General features: G+C 38.4%; 1 protein-coding gene across 5 annotated transcripts in view; it reads left to right on the top strand.

Annotated features, from left to right (window-relative positions):
- mcur1 (mitochondrial calcium uniporter regulator 1) overlaps window positions 1–26,546 on the top strand; it is a 57,658-nt gene that overhangs the window by 9,087 nt on the left and 22,025 nt on the right. For 3 of the 5 annotated variants that reach the window (XM_048609497.1, XM_048609489.1, XM_020511287.2), the window contains exons 3-9: window positions 2,366–2,469; window positions 6,856–6,957; window positions 9,457–9,498; window positions 15,992–16,063; window positions 20,883–20,936; window positions 21,564–21,678; window positions 22,724–23,030. In XM_048609497.1, coding sequence (XP_048465454.1) covers window positions 2,366–2,469; window positions 6,856–6,957; window positions 9,457–9,498; window positions 15,992–16,063; window positions 20,883–20,936; window positions 21,564–21,678; window positions 22,724–22,779 — 545 coding nt within the window. In that variant the 3' untranslated portion in view covers window positions 22,780–23,030. Of the gene's footprint in view, window positions 1–2,365; window positions 2,470–6,855; window positions 6,958–9,456; window positions 9,499–15,991; window positions 16,064–20,882; window positions 20,937–21,563; window positions 21,679–22,723; window positions 23,031–26,546 lie in introns of those variants that run through there. The other 2 variants (XR_007264379.1, XR_007264380.1) reach the window with 1 other exon arrangement.

Raw genomic sequence — 26,546 nt, forward strand, 5'->3', positions numbered from 1 at the left:
TGTTTCCTCTCCACCTATCCTCTCCTTTATCCATCTTCTATCCGCCTCCCACTCTCTCCCTATTTATTTCAGAACCCCCTTTTCTGATGAAGGGTCTAGGCCCGAAACGTCACCCTCTCTGCTCCTATGATGCTGCTTGGCCTGCTGTGTTCATCCAGCCCTGCACCTTGTTGTCTCGGATTCTCCAGCATCTGCAGTTCCTACTATCTCTGATTCAATCACTGGTTCTGGCTTGCTGCAGTGTTCCAGCAAAGCTCGGTGCAAGCTGGAAGAACAATACCTCATTTTCCGCTTGGGGACCCTGCAGTTCTCCGAACTCTATATAGAGTTCAATAATTTTCAGGCCTAAACTCTACCATGCCCTAGTTCCCTACCCTAGAGACTAGGCCTCATTATCACAGCCTGCCATTACACACTACCTATTGTTAGTCACTAACAGTCCCTACTAACAACTATTCACCCTCCTAGCCAGATCATTATCAACTCTTTGTCTATTCAACTGCTCTGTCTCTCCGGGCTCTATCCTATCATTTATTCCCGACCGTGTACCCCTCCCTTTTTTTTTCTGCATATAAACTGATGTTTTCCCAGCTACCATTACTTCTTTACAGATGCTGCCAGACCTGCTGAGCTTTTCCAGCAACTTCTGTTTTTGATCTGATTTATAGCATCTGCAGATCTTTCGGTTCCCACTTGCCTGTGTTTGGCCCATATCCGTCTAAACTCTTTCTTTCCATTTACCTGTCCAAATGTCTTTTTAAATGTTGTAATTGTACCTGCCACTACCATGTCCTTTGGCAGCTCCTTCCGTATATGCAGCACCCTCTGTGGAAAAAGTTGCCCCTCTCACCTTATACCTAGCCCTCTAGTTTTGGACTCCCCTACCCTGGGGAAAAGACCTTGGCTAGTCACCTTATTTATGCCCATCATGCTTTTATAAACCTCTATAAGGTCATCCCTCAGCCTCCCACGCTCCAGGAAAAAATGTTCCAGCCTATCCAACCCCTCCTTATGAATCAAATCTTCCAGTCTCCGTAACATCTTTAACTTTCTTTTGCACCCTTTCTAGTTTAATAATACCCTTCCTATAATAGGGCAACCAGAGTTGTATGCAGTACTCCAAACGAGGCCTTGCCAATATCTTGTACAGCTGTGACATGATGTCCCAACTCCTATATTCATGCTTTGACCGATGAAGGCAAATATGCCAAACCCACCCTGTCTACCTGTGATGCCATTTACAAGGAACTATGTGCCTAGTTACCTCTTTGACAACACTCCCCAGGGCTCTGTACTGCACTGGTTTGTCTTAGCAAACTGCAACGCTTCACATTTATCTGAATTTAAACTCCATCTGCCATTCCTTGGCTCATTGGCCAGTTGATCAAGATTGCATTGTACACTAAGATAACATTCTTCACTGTCCACTGTACCACCACCATTGGTGTCATCGCAAATTTATTAACCAGTACCTCCTATATTCTTACCTGAATTGTTTATTTTAATGATGAACAATAGTGGACATAGCACCGATCCTACAGCACACCGCTGGTCATGGGTCTCCAGTCTGACAAACGACCCTCTGTCACTACCCTCTGTCTCCTACCATCAAGCCATTTTGTATACAATTGGCTAATAAAGTTGCAAAAATACATTAGGATGGGCTTAATATGGTGATTGGTAGAATGGTATTTTCCCTAACTACTTTTACTGTGGTCAGATGCAACCTAAGCAAGTTTGTATCCATTGGAGACAGCTTTGAGGATGGGATGCTGTGGGTAGGGCCATATAAATGGCAACAGTAGGGTCTTTAATAGTAGTTAAAGTGTAACAAACGAATACAAGACTGTAAAAACCATGGAAAAGGCTGTACTGCATTCAGAGAGCTTTTGTACCATAATTTTCATGCTGAGCCAGGCAAAGTTGCTATCTAAATCAAGTGTTGGACATAGAAGCAGCTGTGTTTAACCCAGATGGTTAAAAGAAAAGGAGATTTAAAATCAGTCATGTAGTTAATGGAGAGGATGCCATTTAAATGCCTCAGTGTCAGAGAAGATGTTGCATTAACTGATTAAAAATGCTGTGTTTGAAATAAGAGAACAGAAAATATTCATGCATGCCAGCTGGTATGCTAAATTTTGGTTTAAAAAAACATTTTTAGTATCGGCACTTTTGAGAATTATGGATTTGTGGATAAAATTGAAGATTACTTTATGAAAGCATCATCAAGAAAGATGAGTTTTATTTCTGGAAGCTTGTTAATTTTATGGTCCACCACTGTTTCATTACTCTGATTACATTTTACATTACCTTTGATTAAAACAGACTTTCCTGGTAACACATTTTCCCGCTGTTTTTCTTGTAGGTTTCAGCACTAAGCAGTCAGAAGTTGTGGTAGCTGCACTAATGAGAGTCATGAACTCCAGTATGGAAATTATGTATAAGGATATGGCAACCAAAATTCAACAAGTAAGAAACCCCAGTGAATCAAAAAGCAAAATACTGCAGCTAATGGAGATGAAGCAAATTCAAAAAATATTGCAGTGACTCAGCAGGTCAGTCAGCATCTGACAGGAATATACAGTGAGTACAATTGACTGCCTCGTATCTTCCTGGTGGATGTTGTCTGACTAGCTCCGGGTCTCCAGGGTTTTCTGTTTATTGTTTTTGCCCATCATATAGTGTGTAAAGAGATTTTCTTAATTGATGGATGAAAGCTGAAATGTGATATTATGCTTTGCAAGCAGCAAAAGATACTGCAACATTTTACAGGTTTGCAATTTAATCAGTGGACTTGCAATACCTCAGAGTATAATGACGATATTCTGTTAGTCAAACTTGATGCTGAATTTACGTTCTTTTTATAATGTTTTTAAAAATATACTGGATATGTTACTTTAATCACTAAATTTTTAGTCCTAACATTCGTATCTACGAAATGTATGCGCCTCCAAACTTAAAGTTGTGGAAATTTCATGTTTTAATATTCTTGAATGTATTTTTTTAAGTATGAGGTAGAAAGGAAAATCTCATAGTTCCAGAGGACCACCCACTGTTCTCTGATTTGAAGGGAAATGACTAACGTTGAGGTTAGTGTGAGGGTCACCATGTCTCGGGTATGTTGTGGCATGAAAGGGTGGGGCCTTCATGGTGACCTGAGTTGGTACTGGAATTGAACCTACATTGTTGGCATTACTCTGCAGCACAAACTAGCTATGCAACCAACTGAGCAAATTACCACTTTTTTTTTGAAAGCTCCTTGCAGACCATTATTAACACTGAATTGAGTTGGTTATTTTTTAAACTACAGTGCTTTTGTGTCGCAGACTTGTGTCTGAAATTTTTCAGAACGTTTATAAACTGACAATGAAGTTAGCATAAGCCAGTCTGGCTTTTGGGTATCTTGGCAACTGTTACATTATTTTCTGTGGTGATTTCCAAACATAGTTAAGAACAGTGTTAAGAACGTGTATGTTGTTCGTTGCTGCGAGGCTTAATTTGAGCTTTAATGTTCTTGTAGAAACAACCAGAGTATATCATGTTGCGCTTACCACAGTGTTTAGCTCGTATATCCTGCAAAGGACTGAGTCGACTCTTGATAGTAATAGGAAATGATCTTTAGTGACAATAACACAGTTAATACTATAATAACGATTGTGCTATAAACTAACAATTAACACAATAAATCTGACAATACTAAGTCCATATATTGTATTTTGACTTAACTCGAAATGATCAAACATCACACTACACCTTGGCCTTGATCCACATGGTGATGGTTGCTTGGACTTATACTCACGGTAATCCCAGGGGTGCCTCTTCTTACAATGGTTGGAGTCGGCTTACCGGTCCCGAGGGTGCTGCTGTGACAATTTTTATCCTTGGAAGCTTCCACACCCCTTTTAGGAGGTTGTTCTATTCCCACCAATGAATCGATCAGGAATTGAGCCCCCGATTGGGTCCAGTCAATCAGGCGGTCCCATGCGGATGGTGGGGTGGTCTTTGGTCCTCCATTTCTGAAAGTGTCAGGGGCGTGTAAGTCAGGTAGGTCTCTCAGATTAGAGTGTGAGATGTCCCCTTGTTCTGGAACAGCTTGATGTTTCCTATTGTCCTGGTAAATGGGCTTAGTCAATTGTGTATTGTGCTGTCTGTAGCTGCAGCTTGCCTGTCTGGGTGTGTAGTTTCTTTATTTCAGTGTCTTTTATCTGGATATTTTGGCTAATGCTTGGCTGAATTTCCCAGCATGCTTTATCCAATTCTGCAATTTTGAGTGGCCCGTCCAGCTACAATAATAATTTGAATTACAATACAAACGTGCCTTTCATAGCATCGCATCTGCTGCTGTTAGCTCTGTTTACTGTAAATCTCAATTCCTTCTGTTTTGTCTTGACCAATCAAAGTTGAGTTCCTTTTTTTAAATTTTAAAGGCTTGAAGTAACTGTTCCCTGGTGCATTCTCCATGGCAATGGCTCAATCATCAGAGTCCACTTGCCAATCAATCACCACTCTACATTTCTCACACAGGATTGATTGCTGTTCCCTTTGAAATTTGGTATTTTTTTGTTTTGTCTTGAGTCCAAGACCGTGTTTCAATATTATGCCTTTGTATTTCAACAATAAATGAATAACTATGTTCCTATAACAGTTACTGTTAATATACAATGTCACATAATGAAAACACAAACATTTTACCCACACTCCACCTGCTGATTGTAGTTCCAGATATTTATAGTATAATCTAATAGTTTCACCTGCTGTTGAATAAACTTATATTTTCCCTTCCTTGCTTTCTTTGACTGAATTGACATGTTTAACCAGTGGTCCTTGCAGTACAAGTCTGTAATACAAGTGTCTGAAAGGCGAATTAGCCCTTAGTTTGCTACTTGTGTTTTGATAGACAAATTTCTCCTGTTATGCTGGAGAGAAAACCTACTTAAATCATAATGAAGTGATTTTCTTTCTTTAGCAATTCCTATTTTAAAGTGCTCAGCAACTGTCAGCATGCTTACTGTCAGTAGTTAGTGGGGAGGTGATGGCCTAATGGTATTATTCACTGGACTGTTAATCCAGATAATGTTCTGGTGACCTGGGTTTGAATCCTGCCATGGCAGATGGTGGAATGTGATTTCAATAAATATCTGGAATTAAGAGTCTAATGATGACTGAATTCATTGCTGATTGTCAGGAAAAACCCATCTGGTTCACTAAAGTCCTTTAGGAAAGGAAACTGCCATCCTTACCTGGTCTGGTGAAAATGTGACTCCAGACCCACAGCAATGTGGTGAACTCTTAACTGCCCTCTGGGCAATAGATGCTGCCTAGCCAGCGATGCCCTCATCCTGTGAATAAATAAAGAAGGAAAAAAAAATGCCAACTGCATATGTTGTCCTTTAAATCTGTTCATCTGCATTTTGTAAGCTTTGGTCACTTGATTTTAAACAACAAAACTTGGTCAGTTTTCAGATATTGACAAGAAACTGAAATGATATCAGGAAGCTGAAACATCCACCAAATTTTGGTATTGGTATGATGGAGTAGTTGTTGAACAGTTAACTGTATTTTAGTTGTCCTAAAAAAGTGAAGCCATCCCTCCAAAAATAGTGAATTATGCACCTATAAAGGAGTTATTTTGTTCGAGTGAAAATAATTACCTGGTGGAGTCATAGGATCATTCAGCATGGAAACAGGCCCTCTGGTTCAACCAGCCTATGCTGACCATAATCCCAAACTAAACTAAACTAATCCCTCCAGCCTGCACTTGGCACATATCCCTCCAAACATTTCTTCTTCTCGTACTTATCTAAATGTTGTAACTGTACCCACATCCTCGAAGTTCATTCCACACATGAACCACACTCTGTAAAAGAATTGTACCTCCTGTCTTTTTTTTTTAAATCTTCCTCTTCCCATCTTAATATACTCCCTAGTCTTGAAATCCCACACCCTACCCCTTGTTACTTTGTGAACCTCTCTAAGGTCAGCTCTCAACCTTTTGCACTCCAGTGAAAAAGTCCCAGCCTATGCAGCCTTTCCTTGTAACTCGAGCCATTCGCTCCCAGCAACATCCTGGTAAATCTATTCTGAACCCTTTCCAGCTTGTTAATATCCTTCTTATAACAGGGAGACCAGAACTGGATACAGTACTCCAGAAAAGGCCTCACTGATGTCCTGTACAACTTCAACATAGCACCCCAACTCCTATACTTAAAGGTCTGAACAATGAAGGTGAGCTTGCTTAATGCCTTCTTAGCCACCCTATCTATATATGTTGCAAACCTCAAAGAATTATGTACCTGAACTCCTAGGTCTCTGTTCTACAATACTGCCTAAGGCCCTGCTGTTAATTGTGTAAGTCTTGTCTTTGTTTGTTTTTACCAAAATGCAATACCTCACATTTATCCAAATTAAACTCCCCTTGCCACTGTTCAGCCTGCTGACCCAATTGATCAAGATCTCTTTGTAATCTTAGATAAACTCCTTCACTGTACACTACACCACAAATCTGTCATCTGCAAATTTACTAACCATGCTTTCTGTATTCTCATCTAAGGCTCCAAATAATTTGTGCAAAAATACCTTGTGCATTTTATTTTTATTTCAAGTTAATAGATAATTCAAAATGTTAACTTTGCAATTCATGGTGATTTTTTTTTTTAAAAATGCTTATCAAACCCTCTTCAGTCACTATCAGAGAATTGAGTATGGCAGTCTTTTAAAACCTATTCTATTTTGTTAATGCTACAATGTTAAATAAATCTGTCACTCTCATCAGAATATTTTCTTTACACCTGCTGTTGGTAGTGGAATACTGCTGTCTCTTATAATAAATTATTCTATAATACATTTTAACTGCAGGAGGTAATGCTTCAGCAGATTATGTCACATATAACTGCTGTGAAAAAGGATATGATCATATTGGAGAAGAGTGAGTTTTCAGCAATACGAGCTGCAAATGAGGTGAGTTTTTGGTAAATTGAAGCTGCGTGTTAAGTAGATAAGGTTTAGATCACTGCTGTTTTGGCAAGTGAAAGCAAGAATCATGATGAAACTTCCTCTTCTTTTGAACCTATTCCCATTAACCTGCTGATCTCCCACCTTCCCCCTTCTAACCCTAAAGTTAACCACTATTGCAAACTTTTTTTCTAATGATCTGCTTTAAAAATGACATCAGGATTGAGTTAAAGAAGCAAGTTTGTTTTCACTCCTAGGACGAGTTCAGTCGAAAAAGTCACCTCAGCAGAGGAGTTTAGTTTGGGATACTTCCAAACCGGGAGAGTTTGGTTCGAAATCTTCAGGTTATTTAGCAGACTTAGAAGGGACTCATCAAATTGTCTCCACAGTCCACAGCAACAAAACTGTAAAGAGTCAGTTAATTGGAAACTTGGAGTTGAGATAAGAGAAATTACAATCATGACTTGCATATCTGTAGTGGATAATGTTGGAAAACCAGATGAAACTTTGTTTTTCTTTTATTTTAAGATCATTATAACTGCCTTAAACACCTTAAATGTTTTTTTCTTTTGTGTAATTACCTTCTTTCTGTCATTAAAATCTGCAGCCTTGTGAGCATGTTTCAGTAACTATCATATTAACTATGCAGAATAAAACTTATGATCTATCAAGTCAGATTTCATTTTGGATCTGATTTGTCCAATAGTACCATCAACTGGTATCATAACCTTGTCACCACCAAATTGCTTGTCTTCTCTGCATCCGCACAGTTGCTTCTGGTTTCAGCTAAAGGTCTATCGATGGCCTGTCCAATTTTTTTTTATCTACGTGCTGCCCTGAGGCCACAGTATTTAAAGGCACAGTGCTGTTTTTATATGTATGCTAATGATATCCAGTACTGGATGTCCAGAAATGTTGACCAATTAAATGTTACAATGACTGGAGCCATTGTTTAGGTCCATGCTCCAAACTTAATTCCCTAGTTACTAGTTATATCCCTTTTCTTGGAAATTGTCTGAAATCAACCCAAACTCTTTGCATCCTCACTGTCACGTTTGATCTTGAAGTGAATATCCAACCTTATTCTTGCAGTCACCAAGACTGCCTGCTTCCATCCTGTGGTACCACCCAACTTTGCCCGTTCCCAATTTGTCTGTTGCTGAAACCCTCAATCATTCCTTCCCAAACTCTAGACTTGACTATTAAAATTCATTCCTGACTGGTCTCCTCCATTGCTTCATGTCTGTGGAGAATACAGTCAAAAATTCTGCTGTCCATGTGTTGACTTGTCAGTTCCTTTTATCACCCCTATATTTAGTGACTTACAATAGCCCTTGACAACAATGTGTTAGGGTGACCCATGGTTCTTAGTTAACATAAAATGGCTGAAATCAATTCTCGGTTAACATAAAATGGCTGATGGAGATTTTTGGCTAAATCAGCAGTGTACACAATGTTATTGTGAAGTTAAACTGTAACGTAGAATAATTCCAAGCTTCATGGAAGTAACATACCCAAGGTAACCAGGTTAGATCTATTGGGTCTTGTAAAGGCATACAATAGGCTCCTGTTAAGTAAGAAACAAAAATACAGTCAATGCTTACGTGGTTTGATAAGAACATGCTTGTGAAATAGTGGTAGAAGACATTCTTGAAAGCTAGTTAAAAGTTTGCTATCTAATAAGGGATAGAAGGGGAGAAGCCTGACCCACATTAGTTAAGACCCTTTTGGTGGTTGTAACCATATATTGTGCACACATACTCTTAAAATTCTATTTTATATATAACCAACATTGAGGGATTTAACTGAATTCCTGTGGACAGTCGGTTTTGGACAGTCAGAAAAGACCCTTTTCTATTAGCAGGTGGGTACTGAATAACTGGTGCATGAATTAAGGGTGAAATGTATAAATTTATTTTTTAAAATCTCTTATTCAGAAGAGAATTATTCCAAGGTAACTTGTAATTGAGCTGATGTTATACAATGTGAGCAATTCTAATTATGATTTGCTCCTATAATGAGTGGCAAAATTAATGCAAGCTGTTCTTGTCAGCTGATCTAAAGGGGAATGAAAGCATGCATACTACATTTATTCTTGAATTCATTTGGGGCACAGGGAAAATCTATTTTTATGATTATTTCTATGGTTAAGACTGTAACTGTTCCAATACTTGGCCACTTTGCTTGTACAGGAAGGTTAGCCTCTTGGATGAGGCATTGATACTGATTGATGTCATGAACCTGATCTTGGCAGTAGTTAGTGGTGTCAAAATTGTGCAATTGAAAGGTTGACTGACTAGGTTAATAATGTAAAGATAACTTTTTTTATTGTGCACGTGCCAACTCCTCCAAATTTCACTAACATTATTTGATATCTGGAGATAAATAACTTATAGCACTGAGTGAGAATGATATTTAGGAATAATATAAATTAATATTTCTATCTGCTGTTCCTGACCCCTCTGCATGTTTTGAAAATACTGATTTTGTGATGTTCATTTTCAGAAACTGAAAATTGAATTGCAACAGCTCAAAAAACAGTTAGTCGTAAGTTCATTTTCTAAAGTTTCTTGACAAAATTCTTGACTGGATAGGTTGAAAGCTGTAAAAGTGTTTGCTTAAAGAAATTGAGTGATCATTTTAAATATATTCTGTGCAAAACTATATTCTCGGCATATTCTGGAAACCAATATTTTGAGAAATTCTGACACCGATGATAAAGTGCTATGCAAATGCAGAATATCTCTACAGTTCTCTCTCTCCCTCACTCCCTGTCTAGCTAGTTTGATAATGCTCAAACCCACTGAATGATCCACTGTGGGATTTTAGGTGTAATAACACAGACAGAATAGAACAAGCATGTATTTTGAACATCCACAATACATTTGCTTAGTTGGGAAAGTTAGTGTTTTCAAAGTCGCAAATCATGTGCTGTATTAACTCCTTTCTTAGTGGATATGTGGTCATTTAAAATTAATTATGTGTAAAAGAACGTTTAAGGATTAGTGACCATAATATGAGAGAATTTTATATGGGGCGGCACGGTGGCTCAGTGGTTAGTGCTGCAGCCTCACAGCAGCAGGGACCCGGGTTCAATTCCGCCCTCGGGCGACTGCCTGTGTGGATTTTGCACGTTCTCTCCATGTCTGCGTGGGTTTCCTTCAGGTGCTCCGGTTTCCTCCCACAGTCCAAAGATGTGCAGGTTAGGTAGATTGGCCGTGTTAAATTGACCATAGTGTCCAGGGATGTGTAGATTAGGTGGGTTATAGGGGGATGGGTCTGGGTGGGATGCTCTGAGGTTCAGTGTGGACTTGTTGGGTCAAAGGGCCTGTTTCCACACAGTAGGGTTCTGTGATTCTTTCTATGTTTGAGAGTGAATTCTTTCACTTTCAGAAGCAAAGGTGTTGGATTTGGTTAAGAAATTGTGTATGAGGCACAAGTTAGCTGAGCTGGATTGGGAATATACATCAAAAGGTGTGACTGTACATAAACAATGGACATTCTTTAAAGAACAATTACACAGTTGACAGCAACTATACATTCCTTCAAGGTGCAAAATACCTCAAAAGATCAGTCAGTTGTGGCTGACAAAGGAAGTTAAGGATTGTTTAATCTTAACAGAAAAGACTTGTAATGTGGCCAGGAATAGTAATAAATTTGAGGCTTCAGAAGTTTAGAATACAACACAGGAAGACCAAGAATAGAATATGAATGTAATCTAGCAAAATAGGGAAACTGGACTACAAATACTGCTGCAGATAATGAAAAGGAACGGTTTAGCTCAGACAAATGTAGGTCCATTAAAAGTGGAGTTAGCAGCATTTATAATCTGCAATTGAAAAAAGACAGAAGTCAATTGATTCTTTGTTTGCGTTCAGGTGCCAGAAATCTCCCAAAATAAGGAACTTGGGTGACTAGGGAAAAGGAGCAGTTGAAGGAAATTAATATAGGTGAGAAGATTCTACTAGAGAAATTTTAATGGGGTTGAACGTCAAGTCCCAAAAACTTGATGGTCTGCATCCCAGTGTTGAAGAAGGTGGATACACAGATAGTTGCACTATGATTATTCTCAAACTCTACAGATTCTGGAATGATTTCTGCGGATTGGAAGCTTACAAATGTCACTTCACTATTTAAGAGAAGAATAAGGGGAAGTATAATAGGAACTGCAGACTAGTCAGCCTTTAAATTAGTAGTAGCTTCTAGCATTTTTCCTACCGTAAAGGAAGTGATAAACAGACAGTTATGGAGGGAGGGAAATTATATAACTGGCTATAATCACCATGGAATTACAAATGGAGAATTATGAGCATGTTACTGAAGAAGTTGGTAAAGAAAAATTGATAGATCTAGTACATTTGGATTTGTAGAAGATTTTTGATAAAAAAAAATTAAAGCACAGTACATAAGGCAATGTATTGGCATGAATTAAGGATTGGCTAATAGACTGAAACAGAGGAGGAATAATTGAGTCATTATTGCATTGGCGGGCTGTGACTAGTGGGATTAGTACTTGGGGCCCCAGCTGTTTTCAATACTCATCAATGATTTGAAGGTGGAGACCAAATTTAATATTTCCAGATTTGTACCTGACAGAAAGCTAAGCAGGCACTTGTATTGTGAAGACGGCATAAAACATTTTCAGGAGGATTTCGACAGGCTTTGTAATTGAGCAGGAACATGGTAGACAGAATTTAATTTGGAAAAATAAAAGGTTGTTCACTTTTGGTAGGAAGAATAGATTTGCAGAGTCCTTGTAGTGGGATGTTGGAAAGTGTAGATGTGCAAAGTGACTCAGTTGTCCTTGTCAGTAAGTCACTGAAAGCCAACATGTAGGTGCAGTAAGCTATTTAAGAAGCTAAATGGAATCTTGGCCTTTGCTGCGAGAGGATTTGAGTACTGGAGTTGTGAAGTCTTGCTCCAATAGATAGGAGTTTGGTTAGACTGCACTTGGAGTACATTGTGTAGTTTTGGTCTCATCAATTCAATGAAAGATATTGCAGTAGAAGGAGTGAAACAAAGGTTCACCAGACTTGTTCCTTGGATGACCCAACTGTCCCATGAAGAGATTGGGCAAACTTTCAAAGAATGAGAGGTGATCTCATTGAAACTTGTGAAATATTTAAAGGAATAGGCAGGGCAGCTACAGGCAGAATAATCCCCCAGTTGGGGAGTCCAGAACCAGGACCACAGTTTAAAAATATGAAGGATGCCATTCGGTTCCGAGATGAGGAGATATTGGCTGTTTGGTAATTTTATCCAAAGTAATAATCAAAATGTTTTAAGGCTTTCATGGTGCTGCAGTACACAGCCAAGAGCACCATGAAGACCAAAAGCTCGAAGCATTTCTCATGTTTTTTTAACGTCTTGAAAGCTGTTCAGCACATTCACACTTTTGCTTACTTACTTGGAATGATGTAGAACATAGAACAGTACAGCACAGTACAGGCCCTTCAGCCCACGATGTTGTGCCGAACTTTCACCCTAAACCTAAGGTCTATCTAACCTCCACCCGTACCTTATACTAGCATCCATATGCCTATCTACTAGTCGTTTAAATGACCCTAATGAGGCCGACTCCATTACCCTCTCCGGCAATGCATTCCACACCCTGAGTAAAGAATGTACCTCTGACGTCTCCCCTCTGTCTATCTCCACTCACTTTAAAACTATGCTACCTCCACCCTAGGGAAATGTCTCTGGCTGTCTATCTATACCTCTGATCATTTTGTACACCTCTATCAAGTCACCTCTCATCCTTCATCATTCTGAAGAGAAAAGCCCCAGCTCTCTCAACCTTTCCTCGTAAGGCCTTCCCTCCATTCCAGGCAACATCCTGGTAAATCTCCTCTGCACCTTTTCCAATACCTCCAATTCTTTCCTGTAATGAGGCGACCAGAACTGGACACAATACTCCAGATGTGGCCGAACCAGGCTTTTGTATAGCTGGAGCGTAACTTCATGGCTCTTGAATTCAATCCCTCTATTAATGAAAGCTAACACAACATACGCCTTCTTAACAACTCTAGCCACCTGGGTGGCAGCTTTCAGGGAACTGTGGACATGAGCCCCAAGATCACTCTGCTCTTCCACACTGCCAAGAATCTTTCCGTTAACCCTGCATTCTGCTTTCAAATTTGTCCTTCCAAAATGAATCCCCTCACACTTTTCAGGGTTAAACTCCATCTGCCACTTCTCAGCCCAGCCCTGCATCCTATCAATGTCCCTTTTGTAACCTAGAACAGCCCTCTGCACTATCCACAACTTGACCCACCTTCATATTGTCCATGAACTTACTAATCCACCCTTCCACTGTTACATCCAAATCACTTACAAAAATCACAAGTAGAAGAGGACCCAGAACACATCCTTGTAGTACACCACTCATAACTGAGCACCATGTTGAATATTTTCCGTCCACTACCACCCTTTGTCTTCTAAGGGTCAGCCAATTCTGAATCTGCCATGTTTCCCCCTATCCCATGCCTCCTTACTTTCTTCATGAGCCTACCATGGGGAACCTTATCAAATCCTTGCGTAAATCCATGTATACCACATCCACTGCTCTACCTTCATCCACATGTTTGGTCACCTCTTCAAAGAATTCAATAAGGTTTGCGAGGCATGATCTATCCCTCAAATCCATGCTGACTATCACGAATCAAACCGTGCTTATCCAAGTGATCATAAATCCTATTTCTCAGAGCCCTTTCCACATACTAACATCCATCTCCAGCCTACCAGCCTGTTTCACACCTTCCTCCCCTACAACTAGGTCCCTCTCAGTTGTGAATACCGAAGAAAAGTATTCATTAAGAACCTCTCCTATCTCTTTAGGCTCTGTGCACAAATTTCCTTTATGATCCTTGATCGGCCCTACCCTTTGGTCATTCTCTTATTCTTCATGTACGTGTAAAAAGCCTTGGGGTTTTCCTTGATCCTATCTGCCAAGGTTTTCTCATGCCCCCTTCTAGCTCTCTTGAGCCCTTTCTTCAGCTCCATACTGGATAACTTGTATCCCTCTAGAGCCTTTTCCGATCCTTGTTTCCTAAACCTTATGTAAACATCCTTCTTCTTCTTAACTAGTCGTTCAACCTCTCTCGAGAACCAAGGCTCCCTCACTTGACTGCATCTTCCCTGCCTGCTAGGGACAAACATATCGAGCACACGCAGTATGCATTCCTTAAACAATCTCCACATTTCAACAGTGCTCTTCCCTGACAGCATCTATTCCCATTTTGTTACCCAGTTGCCTAACAGCATTATAATTACTCCTCCCCCAATTATAAACCTTACCCTGCTGTATGTACCTATCCTTTTCCATGACTATTGTAAAAGTAACAATTATGATCGCTACTGCCAAAATGCTCTCCTACCAACAGGTCTAACACTTGGCCTGGTTGATTGCCAAGCACCAAATCCAAAGTGGCTTCTCTTTGTGTTGGTCTGTTTACATACTGTCAGGAATCCTTCCTGAACGCACTGGACAAAATCTGTTCCATCTAAACTATTACAACTAAAAGGTTTCCAATCAATATTTGGAAAGTTGAAGTCACCTGTGACTTCTGTGCCTTTCCAGTATCTGCCTCCCAATCTGCTCCTCCATATCTCTGCAACTATTAGGGGGTCTGTATTTTTTTAAAAAAAAAACCCACAGTGACTGCTCCTTTCTTCTTCCTGACCTCAACCCAAACTGACTCTGCAGACATATCATTCTCGAACTGCCTTTCAGTAGCTGCTCTACTAGCCTTGACTAGCAATGCCACTCCCCCACCTCTTTTACCACCCTCCCTATTTCTTTTAAAGCATCTAAATCCCAGAACTTCCAACAACCATTCCTGTCCCTGAGTTACCCAAGTTTCTGTAATGGCCACAACATCGTAGTTCCAAGTACTGACCTCAGGTGGTCTCCTTTCTTGGTTACGTTTTATTTGCAGGAGTAGAAAAGCAAAAGCTCACTGGTGCTGTAACACCACTGTTTGGGGACAATTCAATATTTCACTTAACATTGTGTAGTCACAGCTATTACTAGAGAAGCCATAGGAAAATTTGTGTACTTTCTAAAGTACTACTTAAACTGCCTTGAGTGATTTGCAGTTTATAATTCTGATCACTTTAAGCATATTGCTGTAATCTGCTTTGATACTGTTGTTAAATCTGGTGTATATATGACACCATGTGATTACTTAGTTTTCAGGGGAGTAATTTGTATGATGTGACTTATGGAACTTGTCTACCAAGGTTTGACATTAAACATGGGCGTTTACATGTGCACTTAATAAAAGTAAAGTTGCCAAAATCTTACCAGACCATGGGGCTGCTGTCTTTTTTTTTTGTGGTGGTTTAAACTAGGGGTCACCATGCCTCAGGCAAGGGGAGAGGTCGAGCAGGAATCTTTCATGGTAACCTCAGCTGGTGCGGAAATTGAACCATGCTGTTGTCAGCATCCAACCCGACAAGCTAACAACCTGTAATATCTCCAACACTAAACAGGTTTTTACCGTTTCTTCTGTAAATATAACTTTAACTGCTCAAAAACAAAAGTTTCCAAAAGAGGTTTTGAAATGGTATGCCATCTTCAAGGGTATTTTCAGGGCCCTGCAAGGTCATCCGATTTCTTTATTTGTTGATTTATCATGTATTCATCTACACCTATAAAAATAAATGTCTTCTGCAAGGATAGCTCTGACTTAAGAGCAACATTAAGCCATTCAGTCCCTCAAACCTATTCCACCGTCCCATTTGGCCATGATGAATGGGTGTCAAATTCATCTACTTACCTTGGTTATTTTGAATTAAGTCAGTATTAGGTGAGTCTAGACATGAAAAATTGAAAACCCATAGTTTAGTACAGCAGCAGTACTGAATGCCCTCCCTGGAGTTAAAGCATTTTCAGGGTGCACAAAAATTGTACTGCTTTTGATAATTTAGAAAAAGCTATCAGGAATTGTCAAAATGCTGTTGAATTTGAATCAGCTGTTTGTCTCAAACTTCAATTTCCTGATTCTAACACTATATTGTTTTGAAATGTTTCTTTTAGGATGAAGTTGTGAAGATATCATCAAACAACAAATTAGACATGAATTTGGAAAAAAGTAGAGTTCAAGAAATGGTAAGTGTTATTTGAAGCTGAATGCGTATTTTTTAAAGTTGAAGGCTGGTGATGTTGAATAGCATATATACAGGGTTGTTACCTTTTTCTAACTATTGAATGAAATGGAAGTTGGTTGCATTTGCAGATTGCTTACCTTGGAGGCAACTGATTGACGAAGTAGCTTGAAATCATTTTGTACGTTGCTGGAACGGTGGCAGATTTAGTGTGTGTTTTTTGTGTGTTCTGACAGTACAAGTCAAAAAGGAATCCTACTGAAGCTGTACATTGCTGTAGATATGCCACAATTTCTACACATTGAATTCAGCAAGCCCCAAAGCAACTTTAAGGAATTTGGATTGTTCCAAAGACTAGTCCCAACACTTATCCTTTGTGCTGGTTATGAGAAAAAGGAACAGAAATTTGAATTTTAAAACTTTATAAGAAAAAATTCATAAAATGATTATGAAAAAATGTACCTTGAGATAGTGAAGCAAGTGACACTGGTTGAATCAAGTAAAAGTCAAATTTAGAATAAATACATAACATTTTCTTCAAAAGTAATGATCAACAGTATGAACCAGATCTTCCTTCCAGCAGAGTGGAAGTGCATGCTGATGACTGCAGTTTTAACCATCCACTCGGCTTTTTAAGGTAGAGCTTTGGACCTTTTGTGTTGGCCCCAGTTTGGATGAGTGGCAAGCAGCATGTGAAGGCACAGTTTCAAATAAAACAGCTATAAAGCTACGTCCTTTGTCATGAACTGCAAACTTGCAAGAGTTATAAATGTTCTTCTCAAACCCATCACTGCAGACATCTCCCCTCGCACACGTGCATGCACATGTGTTATGGGAAGAGGACGTTCAGGCGGGTGTTGTCAGGTGTGGGTGGGGAGGGAAATGACCGGCAAAATTTATTTCAAGTGGGGCAGAGTTGCTGGAGAGTATTGAGTGGTAGGGAGCTTTTGGTTGCTTTTCTGCTGGAGTGTTTTACCAATTGAATTTAATTAGAGCTGCACTCCTGAGCGTACATTACATCTCCTAGGAAGTACTCTGAAGTATATTGGTGTAAAAACCAGAAGGACAAGTAGTCCATGCCTATGTTTATGGCCATCTCAGTCCACCATAATAGGAAATTTATGGAACAGTCTGTGCAAGAAAAAACTGGTGTTCAGAAGTTTAAACTTCCTGCAAATGTACAATGCATGTACGCACGTCAAGACTTTCTTGGGCTCCTAACCCACATCAGCAACTATAATTCAGTTGTTCGTTTCTCCCTATATCGGAGAGTACAAGACATGGAACTGACATTAGCCCAGGAATTCAATTATAATTCAGTAAATCTATGCAGTAACTCTGCCATGCAAAGAAGATTAGTTTGATTTCCTAGCTTTTGCTGAGTTATATTGTTGAACGGCAGACCCAGGTTTTGTTTTGTTGGGGGTGGTATTTCTATCCCCATAAATGTGACCTAGATAAAAGTGCACTGCAACATTTTCATTGTCGCCTTTTTCTTTGGCATTTGTTGTACTGCAAAAGCAAATAGCACATTTCATTAGATCCACCATTTCAGTATTCATTTTATTCTGTCTGTTGGCCCATTTTGAGGCCAACATCTATCAATTCTCCCATTCTTCTATCACAAGACGTGGCATAATTATGAAGACATTGTCATTGGGATTTAATGAGCACAAATCTAGGCTAAATATGTGAACTAAAGTAAAAAGCATATTTTTCCAAGGTTCTGTGTACATGACCCCTTTAGTAAAAATGGATTTGATATATTTATCTATGTAGTGTTAAAAAATTTGTTAACAGTATGTGGGTGCCGCTGACTGTGCAAGCAGTTGTTGCCTGTCCACAGTTGTTGCTTGAATGGAGACTTGCTAGGGCCATTTCATAGGAGCAGTTAAGTGTCGACTACATTTTTTTTTGTCTCTGCAGTCACAAGTAGGCCAGAGCAGATAAGGGCAATAGATTTCCTTCTCTGAAGGACATTATTGAACCAACTGGGTATTTATGAAAATCAATAGTGGTTATTCGATCACCACTAGGCTTGCAATTAAAAAGCTATTCTTTTTCTAAGTTGAATCCATACTATGTCATCTACCATTATGGCATTCAAACCTGTCTCCAGGTCTTTAGCCTGGGCCTCAAGATTCCCACTATGTCAACATCTTCCTCTACTAATTAATTGCTCTCTGATATATTACTTGTTTCAATTATAAGTTCAATTATAATTATAATTTGAATGAGAAGTTTTGTTTGCATCTGTTTTCAATTTGTATCAGGTATGGGTGTCTTGGGAGTAAACCCAGAAGTGGATGTTTTCCCCCTAACTTAGTGTTTTACCATATGGGACTGAATGAATATTTCCATTCCTGAGCAAAAATAGGAAATTGTGCTTGATATAGTTTGTTTTTCCTTGCTTTTATTTAATACTTGTTTAGTTGTGAAGCAAAAACCTGTTTTTGGTAGGTCTTGTTTTTACTGCAGGAAAAGAAAAGTAAATTGGTCGTCTTTTTTCCTGCTTTAAACCAGGAATATATTGAGTTGTTTTTACCTTCTCATCTCAAGTCCATTATTTCACTTTTCTCAAAGATCAGTGAGTTGAGTTCCTCGCAATTTTCTGTTTTTCTGTTTATCTGAACATACAGTAAGGCTGCTCAAGTATTGCATGCTGAAAAGACAAAAATCAATCATTTATGCTCAACTAGAGAGCTCAAGTTTCTGAGGGATAACTCTCTGGTTGTTGTGCCAACATAGTTTTATGGGTGGATATCATCATTTTGCCAGTAGTTTTGAGAAGACAGTATTCTAGTAAACTGTCAAATAATCATGTCACAATTTCCTTGTTTGGAACTTCCCCTAATACAATTGCTTTATTAACTTTTTACCAGCCTTGCAGTTTATGTGCAGAGTTTGCTAACTAACGAAAATCCCTCATTCTTTAGGGGAATTACATGTTAAATGTGCTCATTTTTCAGCTTTAAACGGTTTTAATTTTTATCTAGCTAGCTTACCCATTCTGAGAAAGAGTCATTAGAGTTGAAGCTTTAACACTGTTTCTCACTCAAATGTTGCCAGATCTGCTGAATTTCTCCGGCACTTTTTTGTTTTGTTTCAAATCTCTGGCATCTGTAAAATTTCCTTTTTATCTTATTCATTCATTGGGTGAATTTAAAGTAAAGGTCTCAATGATTCAGGAAAGCATATTTGAAGTGAAGAATGAGCTTTGGCTTGGTGGCAGGGATGGAGAGTAGTGAACAAGTGATTGAAAGTTTCACCCCAAGTATTGTAACACATCAGCTAATTGAGAAGTGGAATGCACTTATTCCACCAGTATCTTCCACCCTATCAGCATCTGAATCCTGTTTTGTAAACCCATAATTTTACTTACAAAAGGAATCACATTAGTGACATCCTTATCTGGTCCCTCTTTGCAGCTGAAATAATGTTAATTTAGCATAATCTGTCAGGATTCCATTGCTAGTAGGCGTGGTAAACACCCTATTGGTGTGGAACAGAGCCATATTGACCAGGAAAGTCAGATTCAAGTAACATTTAGTGGTGAATTAACTGATCTCACTCTGAATCATGGTAATGTTGTTGCAAATTGTCTCAGCGCCTCTAAGAGAAAATCATTTTTATGTTATCAAACCTGATTACTGTCTCATGGCTCATGCTAGAAAAATATGTGGACTGAGGCAAGTAAGACTCGGGATTTATTCTGCTTCCACACACTTTAATAGCTGACTTTGCCTGTAAGCTGCAGTCTGAGTTAAATGGCTGTATAATTACCATATAACTTTTTTGATTTTAGGCATGTCATAATTATAGCATAAGGTACCCAGCATTATCATAATGCAATTTATATTTTAAACTTGAGTATCTTCCTCTTGGAGGAAGAAGACTAGTCCCACAACTGCTTGAGAGAAAGATAATCAGTCCTTCTTCTATAGATTTGACTCTCTTCTCTTTTGAATGACAATTTTTACAAAGTAATTTCTGTTGCGGCAGATTTGAGGGAAAAGGGCTTCATCTGTTTGAAGCTGACTTGATTCTGTTGCAAGGAGCTGTAGATGCTGAGAATAAAGGAGATTTCATCTGTCCCACTACATCACTTTCCTCCAAACAACATCAGTTTCTTATAGCTGATGGATGTGATAGGTAAAAGATAGAAGCTAGTGTTATGTATGTTCTTTGTGTGTGTTACTATTAGATGTAGTGAAGTATCACATTAATCTTTGTACCTAAACCTCAAATCAAGTGAAATGTGCTATATTGATTTATTGTTTAATCTTACAATTAATAAATTTGACTTTATGGTCTTGTATCTCCTGATGGTGTTTATTCTCTTTTTTCTATAAACTGTTTGGATTAATTTCATATAAATGTAATTTCATCTGTCAAAATTTCTATGTATGTAATGTTAATAATCTGAGACATAGTGATGGAATGCTTTCAAGAATTTAGTGTTGAGCATGAGCGAAGCATTTGGCGATGCACTACAATTGCAACTATGTATACCAAGTATAGAACAGGTTGTGTTCATACTCCATGGACCTTTCCATAGCAAATAGTTATCAGAATTTTATTTTTCAATTTCCAAAGAACACTATGTATTCTGACTTATTGTTGCAAAACATTGTAATGTCCTTGAACACTATAAACAAATTAATGTATTAAGCAATGTTTAAACAAAGAAGCAGTCAGTTTTTTAACATGGTAAAACATCTGAACACCCATACTAAACAACTCTGCTCACACTCATTTGTACTTCATAATCACTTTTGGTGTTATTTTCAGTATGACTTGTGACACTTTTTCTGTCTCTACAGTTAACGGGGCATGAAAGGAGAGTACTGGAAACCAGAGCAGATATAGTAGAGTTGGTGAGAATTATCTTTTAAAACTTGATGTTACACTTGGTTCCTGCATGTCTATGCTGCCTTCCATGACTTAGGGCTAGAATTGAAAGGAAAGACTTGCATTTGTATTGCAGTTTTCTTTCACGACCTTGGATGGTTTAAAGCACCTAATAGCTAAGTGCAGCACTTTTGAAGCATGGGGAGACTGGAAATATGGCAACCAATTTGCTCAAACTTCTCTCATTAGCCATGATCAAATTGTTTGTGATCTTGATTGAGAGAAAGATACTGGTCAGGACACCAGGAAGGGAAAAAACCCTGCCTTTGTGGTATTGCTGTGGAATTTTTTACATTCTACTTGAGATGGCAGGTTGTCCTTTGTCTAATCTTTCAGCCAAAGATGGTGCCTCTGATTGTTCAGTGCTTCCTCAATTAAGCATTGAAGTGCCAGCCTTGATTGCTCTGTTCAAATGCTTGAACTTGAGAGTGGGACTTGAACTTGAGAACTTAGAAGCTGACACAGTTGTTGAGCTCCTGATCAAGTTCATAATGGTCTTTGACATTATGTATATCTGTTGGTGTCCTTAATTTTTATGTAAACTGCCTAACGTCACTGCCAGAGTTTTGATGTGGTTCCTACCTAACTTGCAGCATTCACAGCAAAACCGAGCAGTGACTCAAATAAACCGAAAGATAGACACTGAAGTAGCAGGACTGAAAACTCTGCTAGAATCACACAAACTTGACACGATTAAATATTTAGCAGGTAAGAAAACTGTTTATTACATTGGTAACAATTAGTCTATAAATTGTAAATTCTGATATGTACTTGTACATTTGGATGAGGGGAATGTGGGGTAGTGTGATCAGGTAAACGTTAGTCACAACAGTTATAGCATATCTGCTGCTGAAATTAAGTAGGATACAAATCAAGAATGAGTGAAAGAAAGGTGATTTTTGTAATAGTTGCTTGTTAATTTAAAAAAATTTAATTTCACGATTATTCATGGGTGTGGACATTGCAGGCTTGGCCAGCATTTATTGCCTGCCTGTGATTGCTCTGAAGGCAGTGTTGGTGAGCTGCTACCTTGAACCACACTAGTCCTTGGGCTGAAGGAATAAACAGTGCTGTTAGGAAGGGAGTTCCAGAACTTTGACTGTGCAACATTGAAGGAATGGTGATAAGTTCCATGCCAGAATGGTGTGTTTAACTTGGAGGGGAATGTTAGTCTAGGTGGTTTTCTAATCCACCTGCATCACCTCTTCTGGTCATAGAGGCCATAGGTTTGGAATATATTTTAAGGAACCTTTGAGTTACTGCAATGCATCTCGCTGATAGTACAATGTGATAAGCAGGCAAAGGATTATTTTCAGATGTACTTATTAACTTGTTTGTAATCTCCAGGCATGTTAATTTTTAACAGTATCAATATTGTAGTCATCAAATTTTCTGATATCTTTAACATCTGTGACACGTTGCTTAAAGAACTTTCACGTTGCAGCTTGTTTTGTTCAAATCGTACTAGTGTGCTACATGTCTGTAATTTCTCCTGTTTGTTGCCAAAATCAACTCCTTCATTCCAGTGGCAGAATCAGAGGCACTGATTTTCATGGGCCTCTAATTCATTTGAGTATGGAATCAATTTTAGCAAAGCAAATCTGTGTACCCAGCATGTGGAGGATGCTCCCTGATCTGAATGAATTAATTACAATTTAAATTGATTTTAATTTTAAGAACTACCAAGCTATTCAAATCGTGTGTATTTAATAATCTGCTATTGATCTTTATCTTGATGAATCTTTCCTTGTAGGTTCAGTTTTCACGTGTCTTACCATAGTACTTGGATTTTATCGTCTCTGGGTATGAAATTTAATCCCTCACTGGAATTTAGTATTCAGCTTCGTTATCAGGAAAAGGAGCCGTAATGATTTAAAAGAAATCAGACTCTCAATCATTTGAAAAGGTTTGGATGCCTTAAAGAATCAAGTCTTTTATGTATTAATTTACTTCAAAAAGAAGTGTAAATCTATTGAGTGTTTTAATGTAAGATTGTATCAAATCTGAATCTTGTTACCAAATTTGGTGTTAATAAAATGTATATCACTACTGGTAATGTACATTTTAAGGATTGCATCTATGAATTTTATACTCGTTTAAAACTTTTTTGTATTTTTTAACCACACATTTACTTTCCTCAATTAAATTTTTCTAATTCTGTTGAGCAACTACAGTTGAGTTATCAGTGTTGATAATTGTGCAGTATTGAGTAAGTTCAAATTCCTGTTTGTAAGGAATGTCTTCAGCTTCAAGGATACATGCTTTAAACATAAAATGCTTCTAGAAGCTGGTCAGCAATTATAGCTCAAGTGAAGAGAAAAGTTTGGATTATTTTCACATCTCCAGCGGGAAAGAAAGCAAGAATTGAAAAGCTGCATTTTTACATTTGTTTATATTGTTTCCAATTAATTTAGTATAGATCATGACCATTCAGGCATGATTTGGTGATAAACTGTCATTTGCTAATGCTGGGATTAATCTCATGTCAAAAGCATTTAAGGAATGATCTGTTGGTTCCCAGTGGTTCTGGAAAATTGCACCAGTGAATTGTGTGAAATTTCAACCAATTTAGTGTCACATCTTGGTGTCCATGATTTCATAGTATGAAACTGCAGAACCAGATTCTAAGAAAAGGTGTAGTTCATGTATAAAAGGACAAGAAAAGTCCTATGATTAATGATTCTAATATACTTTTAACTTCCCTTTCAACTTGCCCTGAAGGGCATTTTTCTACCTGCAGACCCATGCAAGTACTGGTTCTATAACCTTGCCTGGATTGATCTTTGACTGTTAAATACCCTTTGAATTAGGCTTAACTAAACAATTTAATTTAGCTTTACTAATTTAGCAGAAGAATCTCTTGCCCTTCTAGATATTAAATCTACAAATATAATTGTATGAGCTATTGGAAATGTATTAGCCTTTTGTTATGTCTTACCTTGCAATAAATTGTGGCAGTGAAATAGCTATCAGAGTTTAAGCCTCCAGATGTTTTGGTCTGTATCCCAGGCTTGTGTTGGTTAGTAAATTTGAGCCTGGACAGAAGTAAAGATGGTAAATTTACTTCTGCCACTGCAAAATAACAAACAATGAGAACTGGATATGATTTTCAACTTTAAAAAAAAAATCAAGAATTGCAGATACTGGAAATCAAATGAAAACCGAAATTGCTGGGAAAGAAAACTCAGCAGATCTGGCAGCATCTGTGGAGACAAATCTGTTAGTATTTTGGATCAGGAAACTCTAACTGCTATCCAATGACTCCTGCTGGAAAATATGTGCATGAGGACTGGGTTTGGTGTGGCAGTAATGTCTTCCATGGCAACCAACCAATCAATATCCACATCTACGTTCTTAGATGCAGAAAATTCACATGGATGTAGTACAAGAAGCCCTCTGATGCCTGAGGAGTTTTCCTAGTGGAATTGATTCCTTTAGGAAAAACAAACATTTACCAAAAAAGTTTGAATTTTCATGAGGCAATGTCAACTTTGAACCTCTGTTTTTCGATGTAATGGCAATGGTTGCAGTTTCTCCTGTTGAAATTTAAAAGTTACTTCTTATCTTGCATGTAGCTGTTTTTTCCTGCCTTAAAGCCTTTTAAAAATTCCCTGTGTATAATGTTAAAAGTTTGAGTATCTGTTTCTGCGTTCTACCTTGGACTTTTTCACATAAATGTAGTATGTATATAAGTAATCAATAAAAAGAATGAAATGCATTTTAACAGAGCATAATAATAGATACAAGTCAATATTATTATGAGGTGGAGGATTCTGTTTTCATTTTATAGTGAAGGCTGGGTAGACAGTTTTAATGTGACTAATTGAGTTTGAGTTTGATCTTTTCCATAGGAAAGAGCTAATAAAGTTAACTTGGGCAATAAAATGTCAAATAAATAGTCTGTGGCAGTGACCACTTCAATGTTTGACCAATGCAAGACCTCTGTTTGTTCTAGACGTTATATTGCATTGATGTGAAATCGTTTGATTTGTCAAGATCATCAGCAACAGCTTGAATTTTTTACAATGTTTCAACATAACATTCAAGTTCGTTTTATCTGGTGAAAGATATGGCAAGAAGACAAAAGTTTGCTTCTTCAATCTTAACATATTACTTGTGAGATCTTATTTGCAAGAGGGAGCTGTAAACTGCTGCAATGTTTGATATCCATATTAGTGGGTGTTGGGACCTCAGTAGGATCCCAATCTCTGAGGGAACAATGGCTACAGCAGAGCTCCACCCTTGCCATCTCCTTTCTTCTCCCCCAAACTCCAACTTCTCAATGGTTTTCAAGTTCCAAAATGGGATCACAGTGAGGGAAAAGTTTTCAGAAATACAGCTCTACCTTGCAGTGATTCACAGACCTACAATAGTTTCCTGCATGAGCCTTCACCAAACTTGTATCTAATGCAAAAAATCTTGTAAAGTAGACAAAATAAATTACATTACATCTATTAAATTATCAACCACATGTTTGATAGTAATTAAAGAAGAGTAGGTGAAAAAAAATTTCCAAAGTAATTGTGGCTTGATCAGTTCACTGCTTGGTTTGAAATTTATAATTTTTAAACTTTGTTCATGTGTATCATTTTGCTCTAAATTGTCACTTCACTTCTGGTTTCTTCAGTAAAGACCTCTTCTTCAGCTATTTTTTTTTTGTTACTTCAGGAAAAGCCTAAGAACCTTTCCTTGGAGCCATCTCTTTTCCATCTGTATTCTACCTCCAGCTATTCCATGTTCCATCCAATGACACCCAACTCCATCTCTCCTTCTCTTCACATTATTACTCCTACTGCATGTGTTATAAGACTACTTATCTGCACTTAGTCTCAGATGAGCCACAGTATCCTCCAGCTCTGTGTTTGAGAGAAAATCTGGTGACTTCAGGTTTTGTTGCAAGCCCAAACTTAATCCAGTCACTCTACCACTCAGTCATAGAATCGTACTGCCCAGAAACAAACCCTTTTGGTCCCAATCTGACTTAGTCCCATTTGACAGCATTTGGACCATATCCCTCTAAATCTTTCCTCTTCATACACCCATTCAGATGCCTTTTAAATGTTGGCACCGTACCTGCCTCCATCTCTTCCTCTGGCAGCTTATTCCATACACACACTATCTTCTGCATGAAAAAGTTGCCCCTCAGGTCCTTTTTAAGTCTTTCCACCCTCACTTTAAACTTCAACCCTCTAGTTTTGGACTCCCCTACCATAGGAAAAATACTTTAGCTTACACTATGTCCATGACCCTCATGATTTTAGAAATCTCTATAAGGTTACCCCTCAGTCTCTGATCCTCCAGGGAAAATAGCCCCGGCTTATTAAGCCTCACGGTATAACTCAGACCTTCCAGTCCAGGCAACACCCTTGTAAATCTTTTCTGCACCATATCAAGTTTAGCAACATCCTTCCCTTAGAGTGACCAGATTTACATTGTTATTCTAAAAGTGGCCTCACCAATATCCTGTACAGCCGCAATATGACATTCCAATTCCTACATTGTGTTCTGACCAATCAAGGCAAGTGTGCCAAATGCTGCCTTCACCGCCCTGTCTACTTGTGACTCCACTTTCAAGG

The sequence above is a fragment of the Rhincodon typus genome, chromosome 2, assembly GCF_021869965.1.
Source record: "Rhincodon typus isolate 14 chromosome 2, sRhiTyp1.1, whole genome shotgun sequence".
In the NCBI taxonomy this organism is placed as follows: domain Eukaryota; kingdom Metazoa; phylum Chordata; class Chondrichthyes; order Orectolobiformes; family Rhincodontidae; genus Rhincodon; species Rhincodon typus.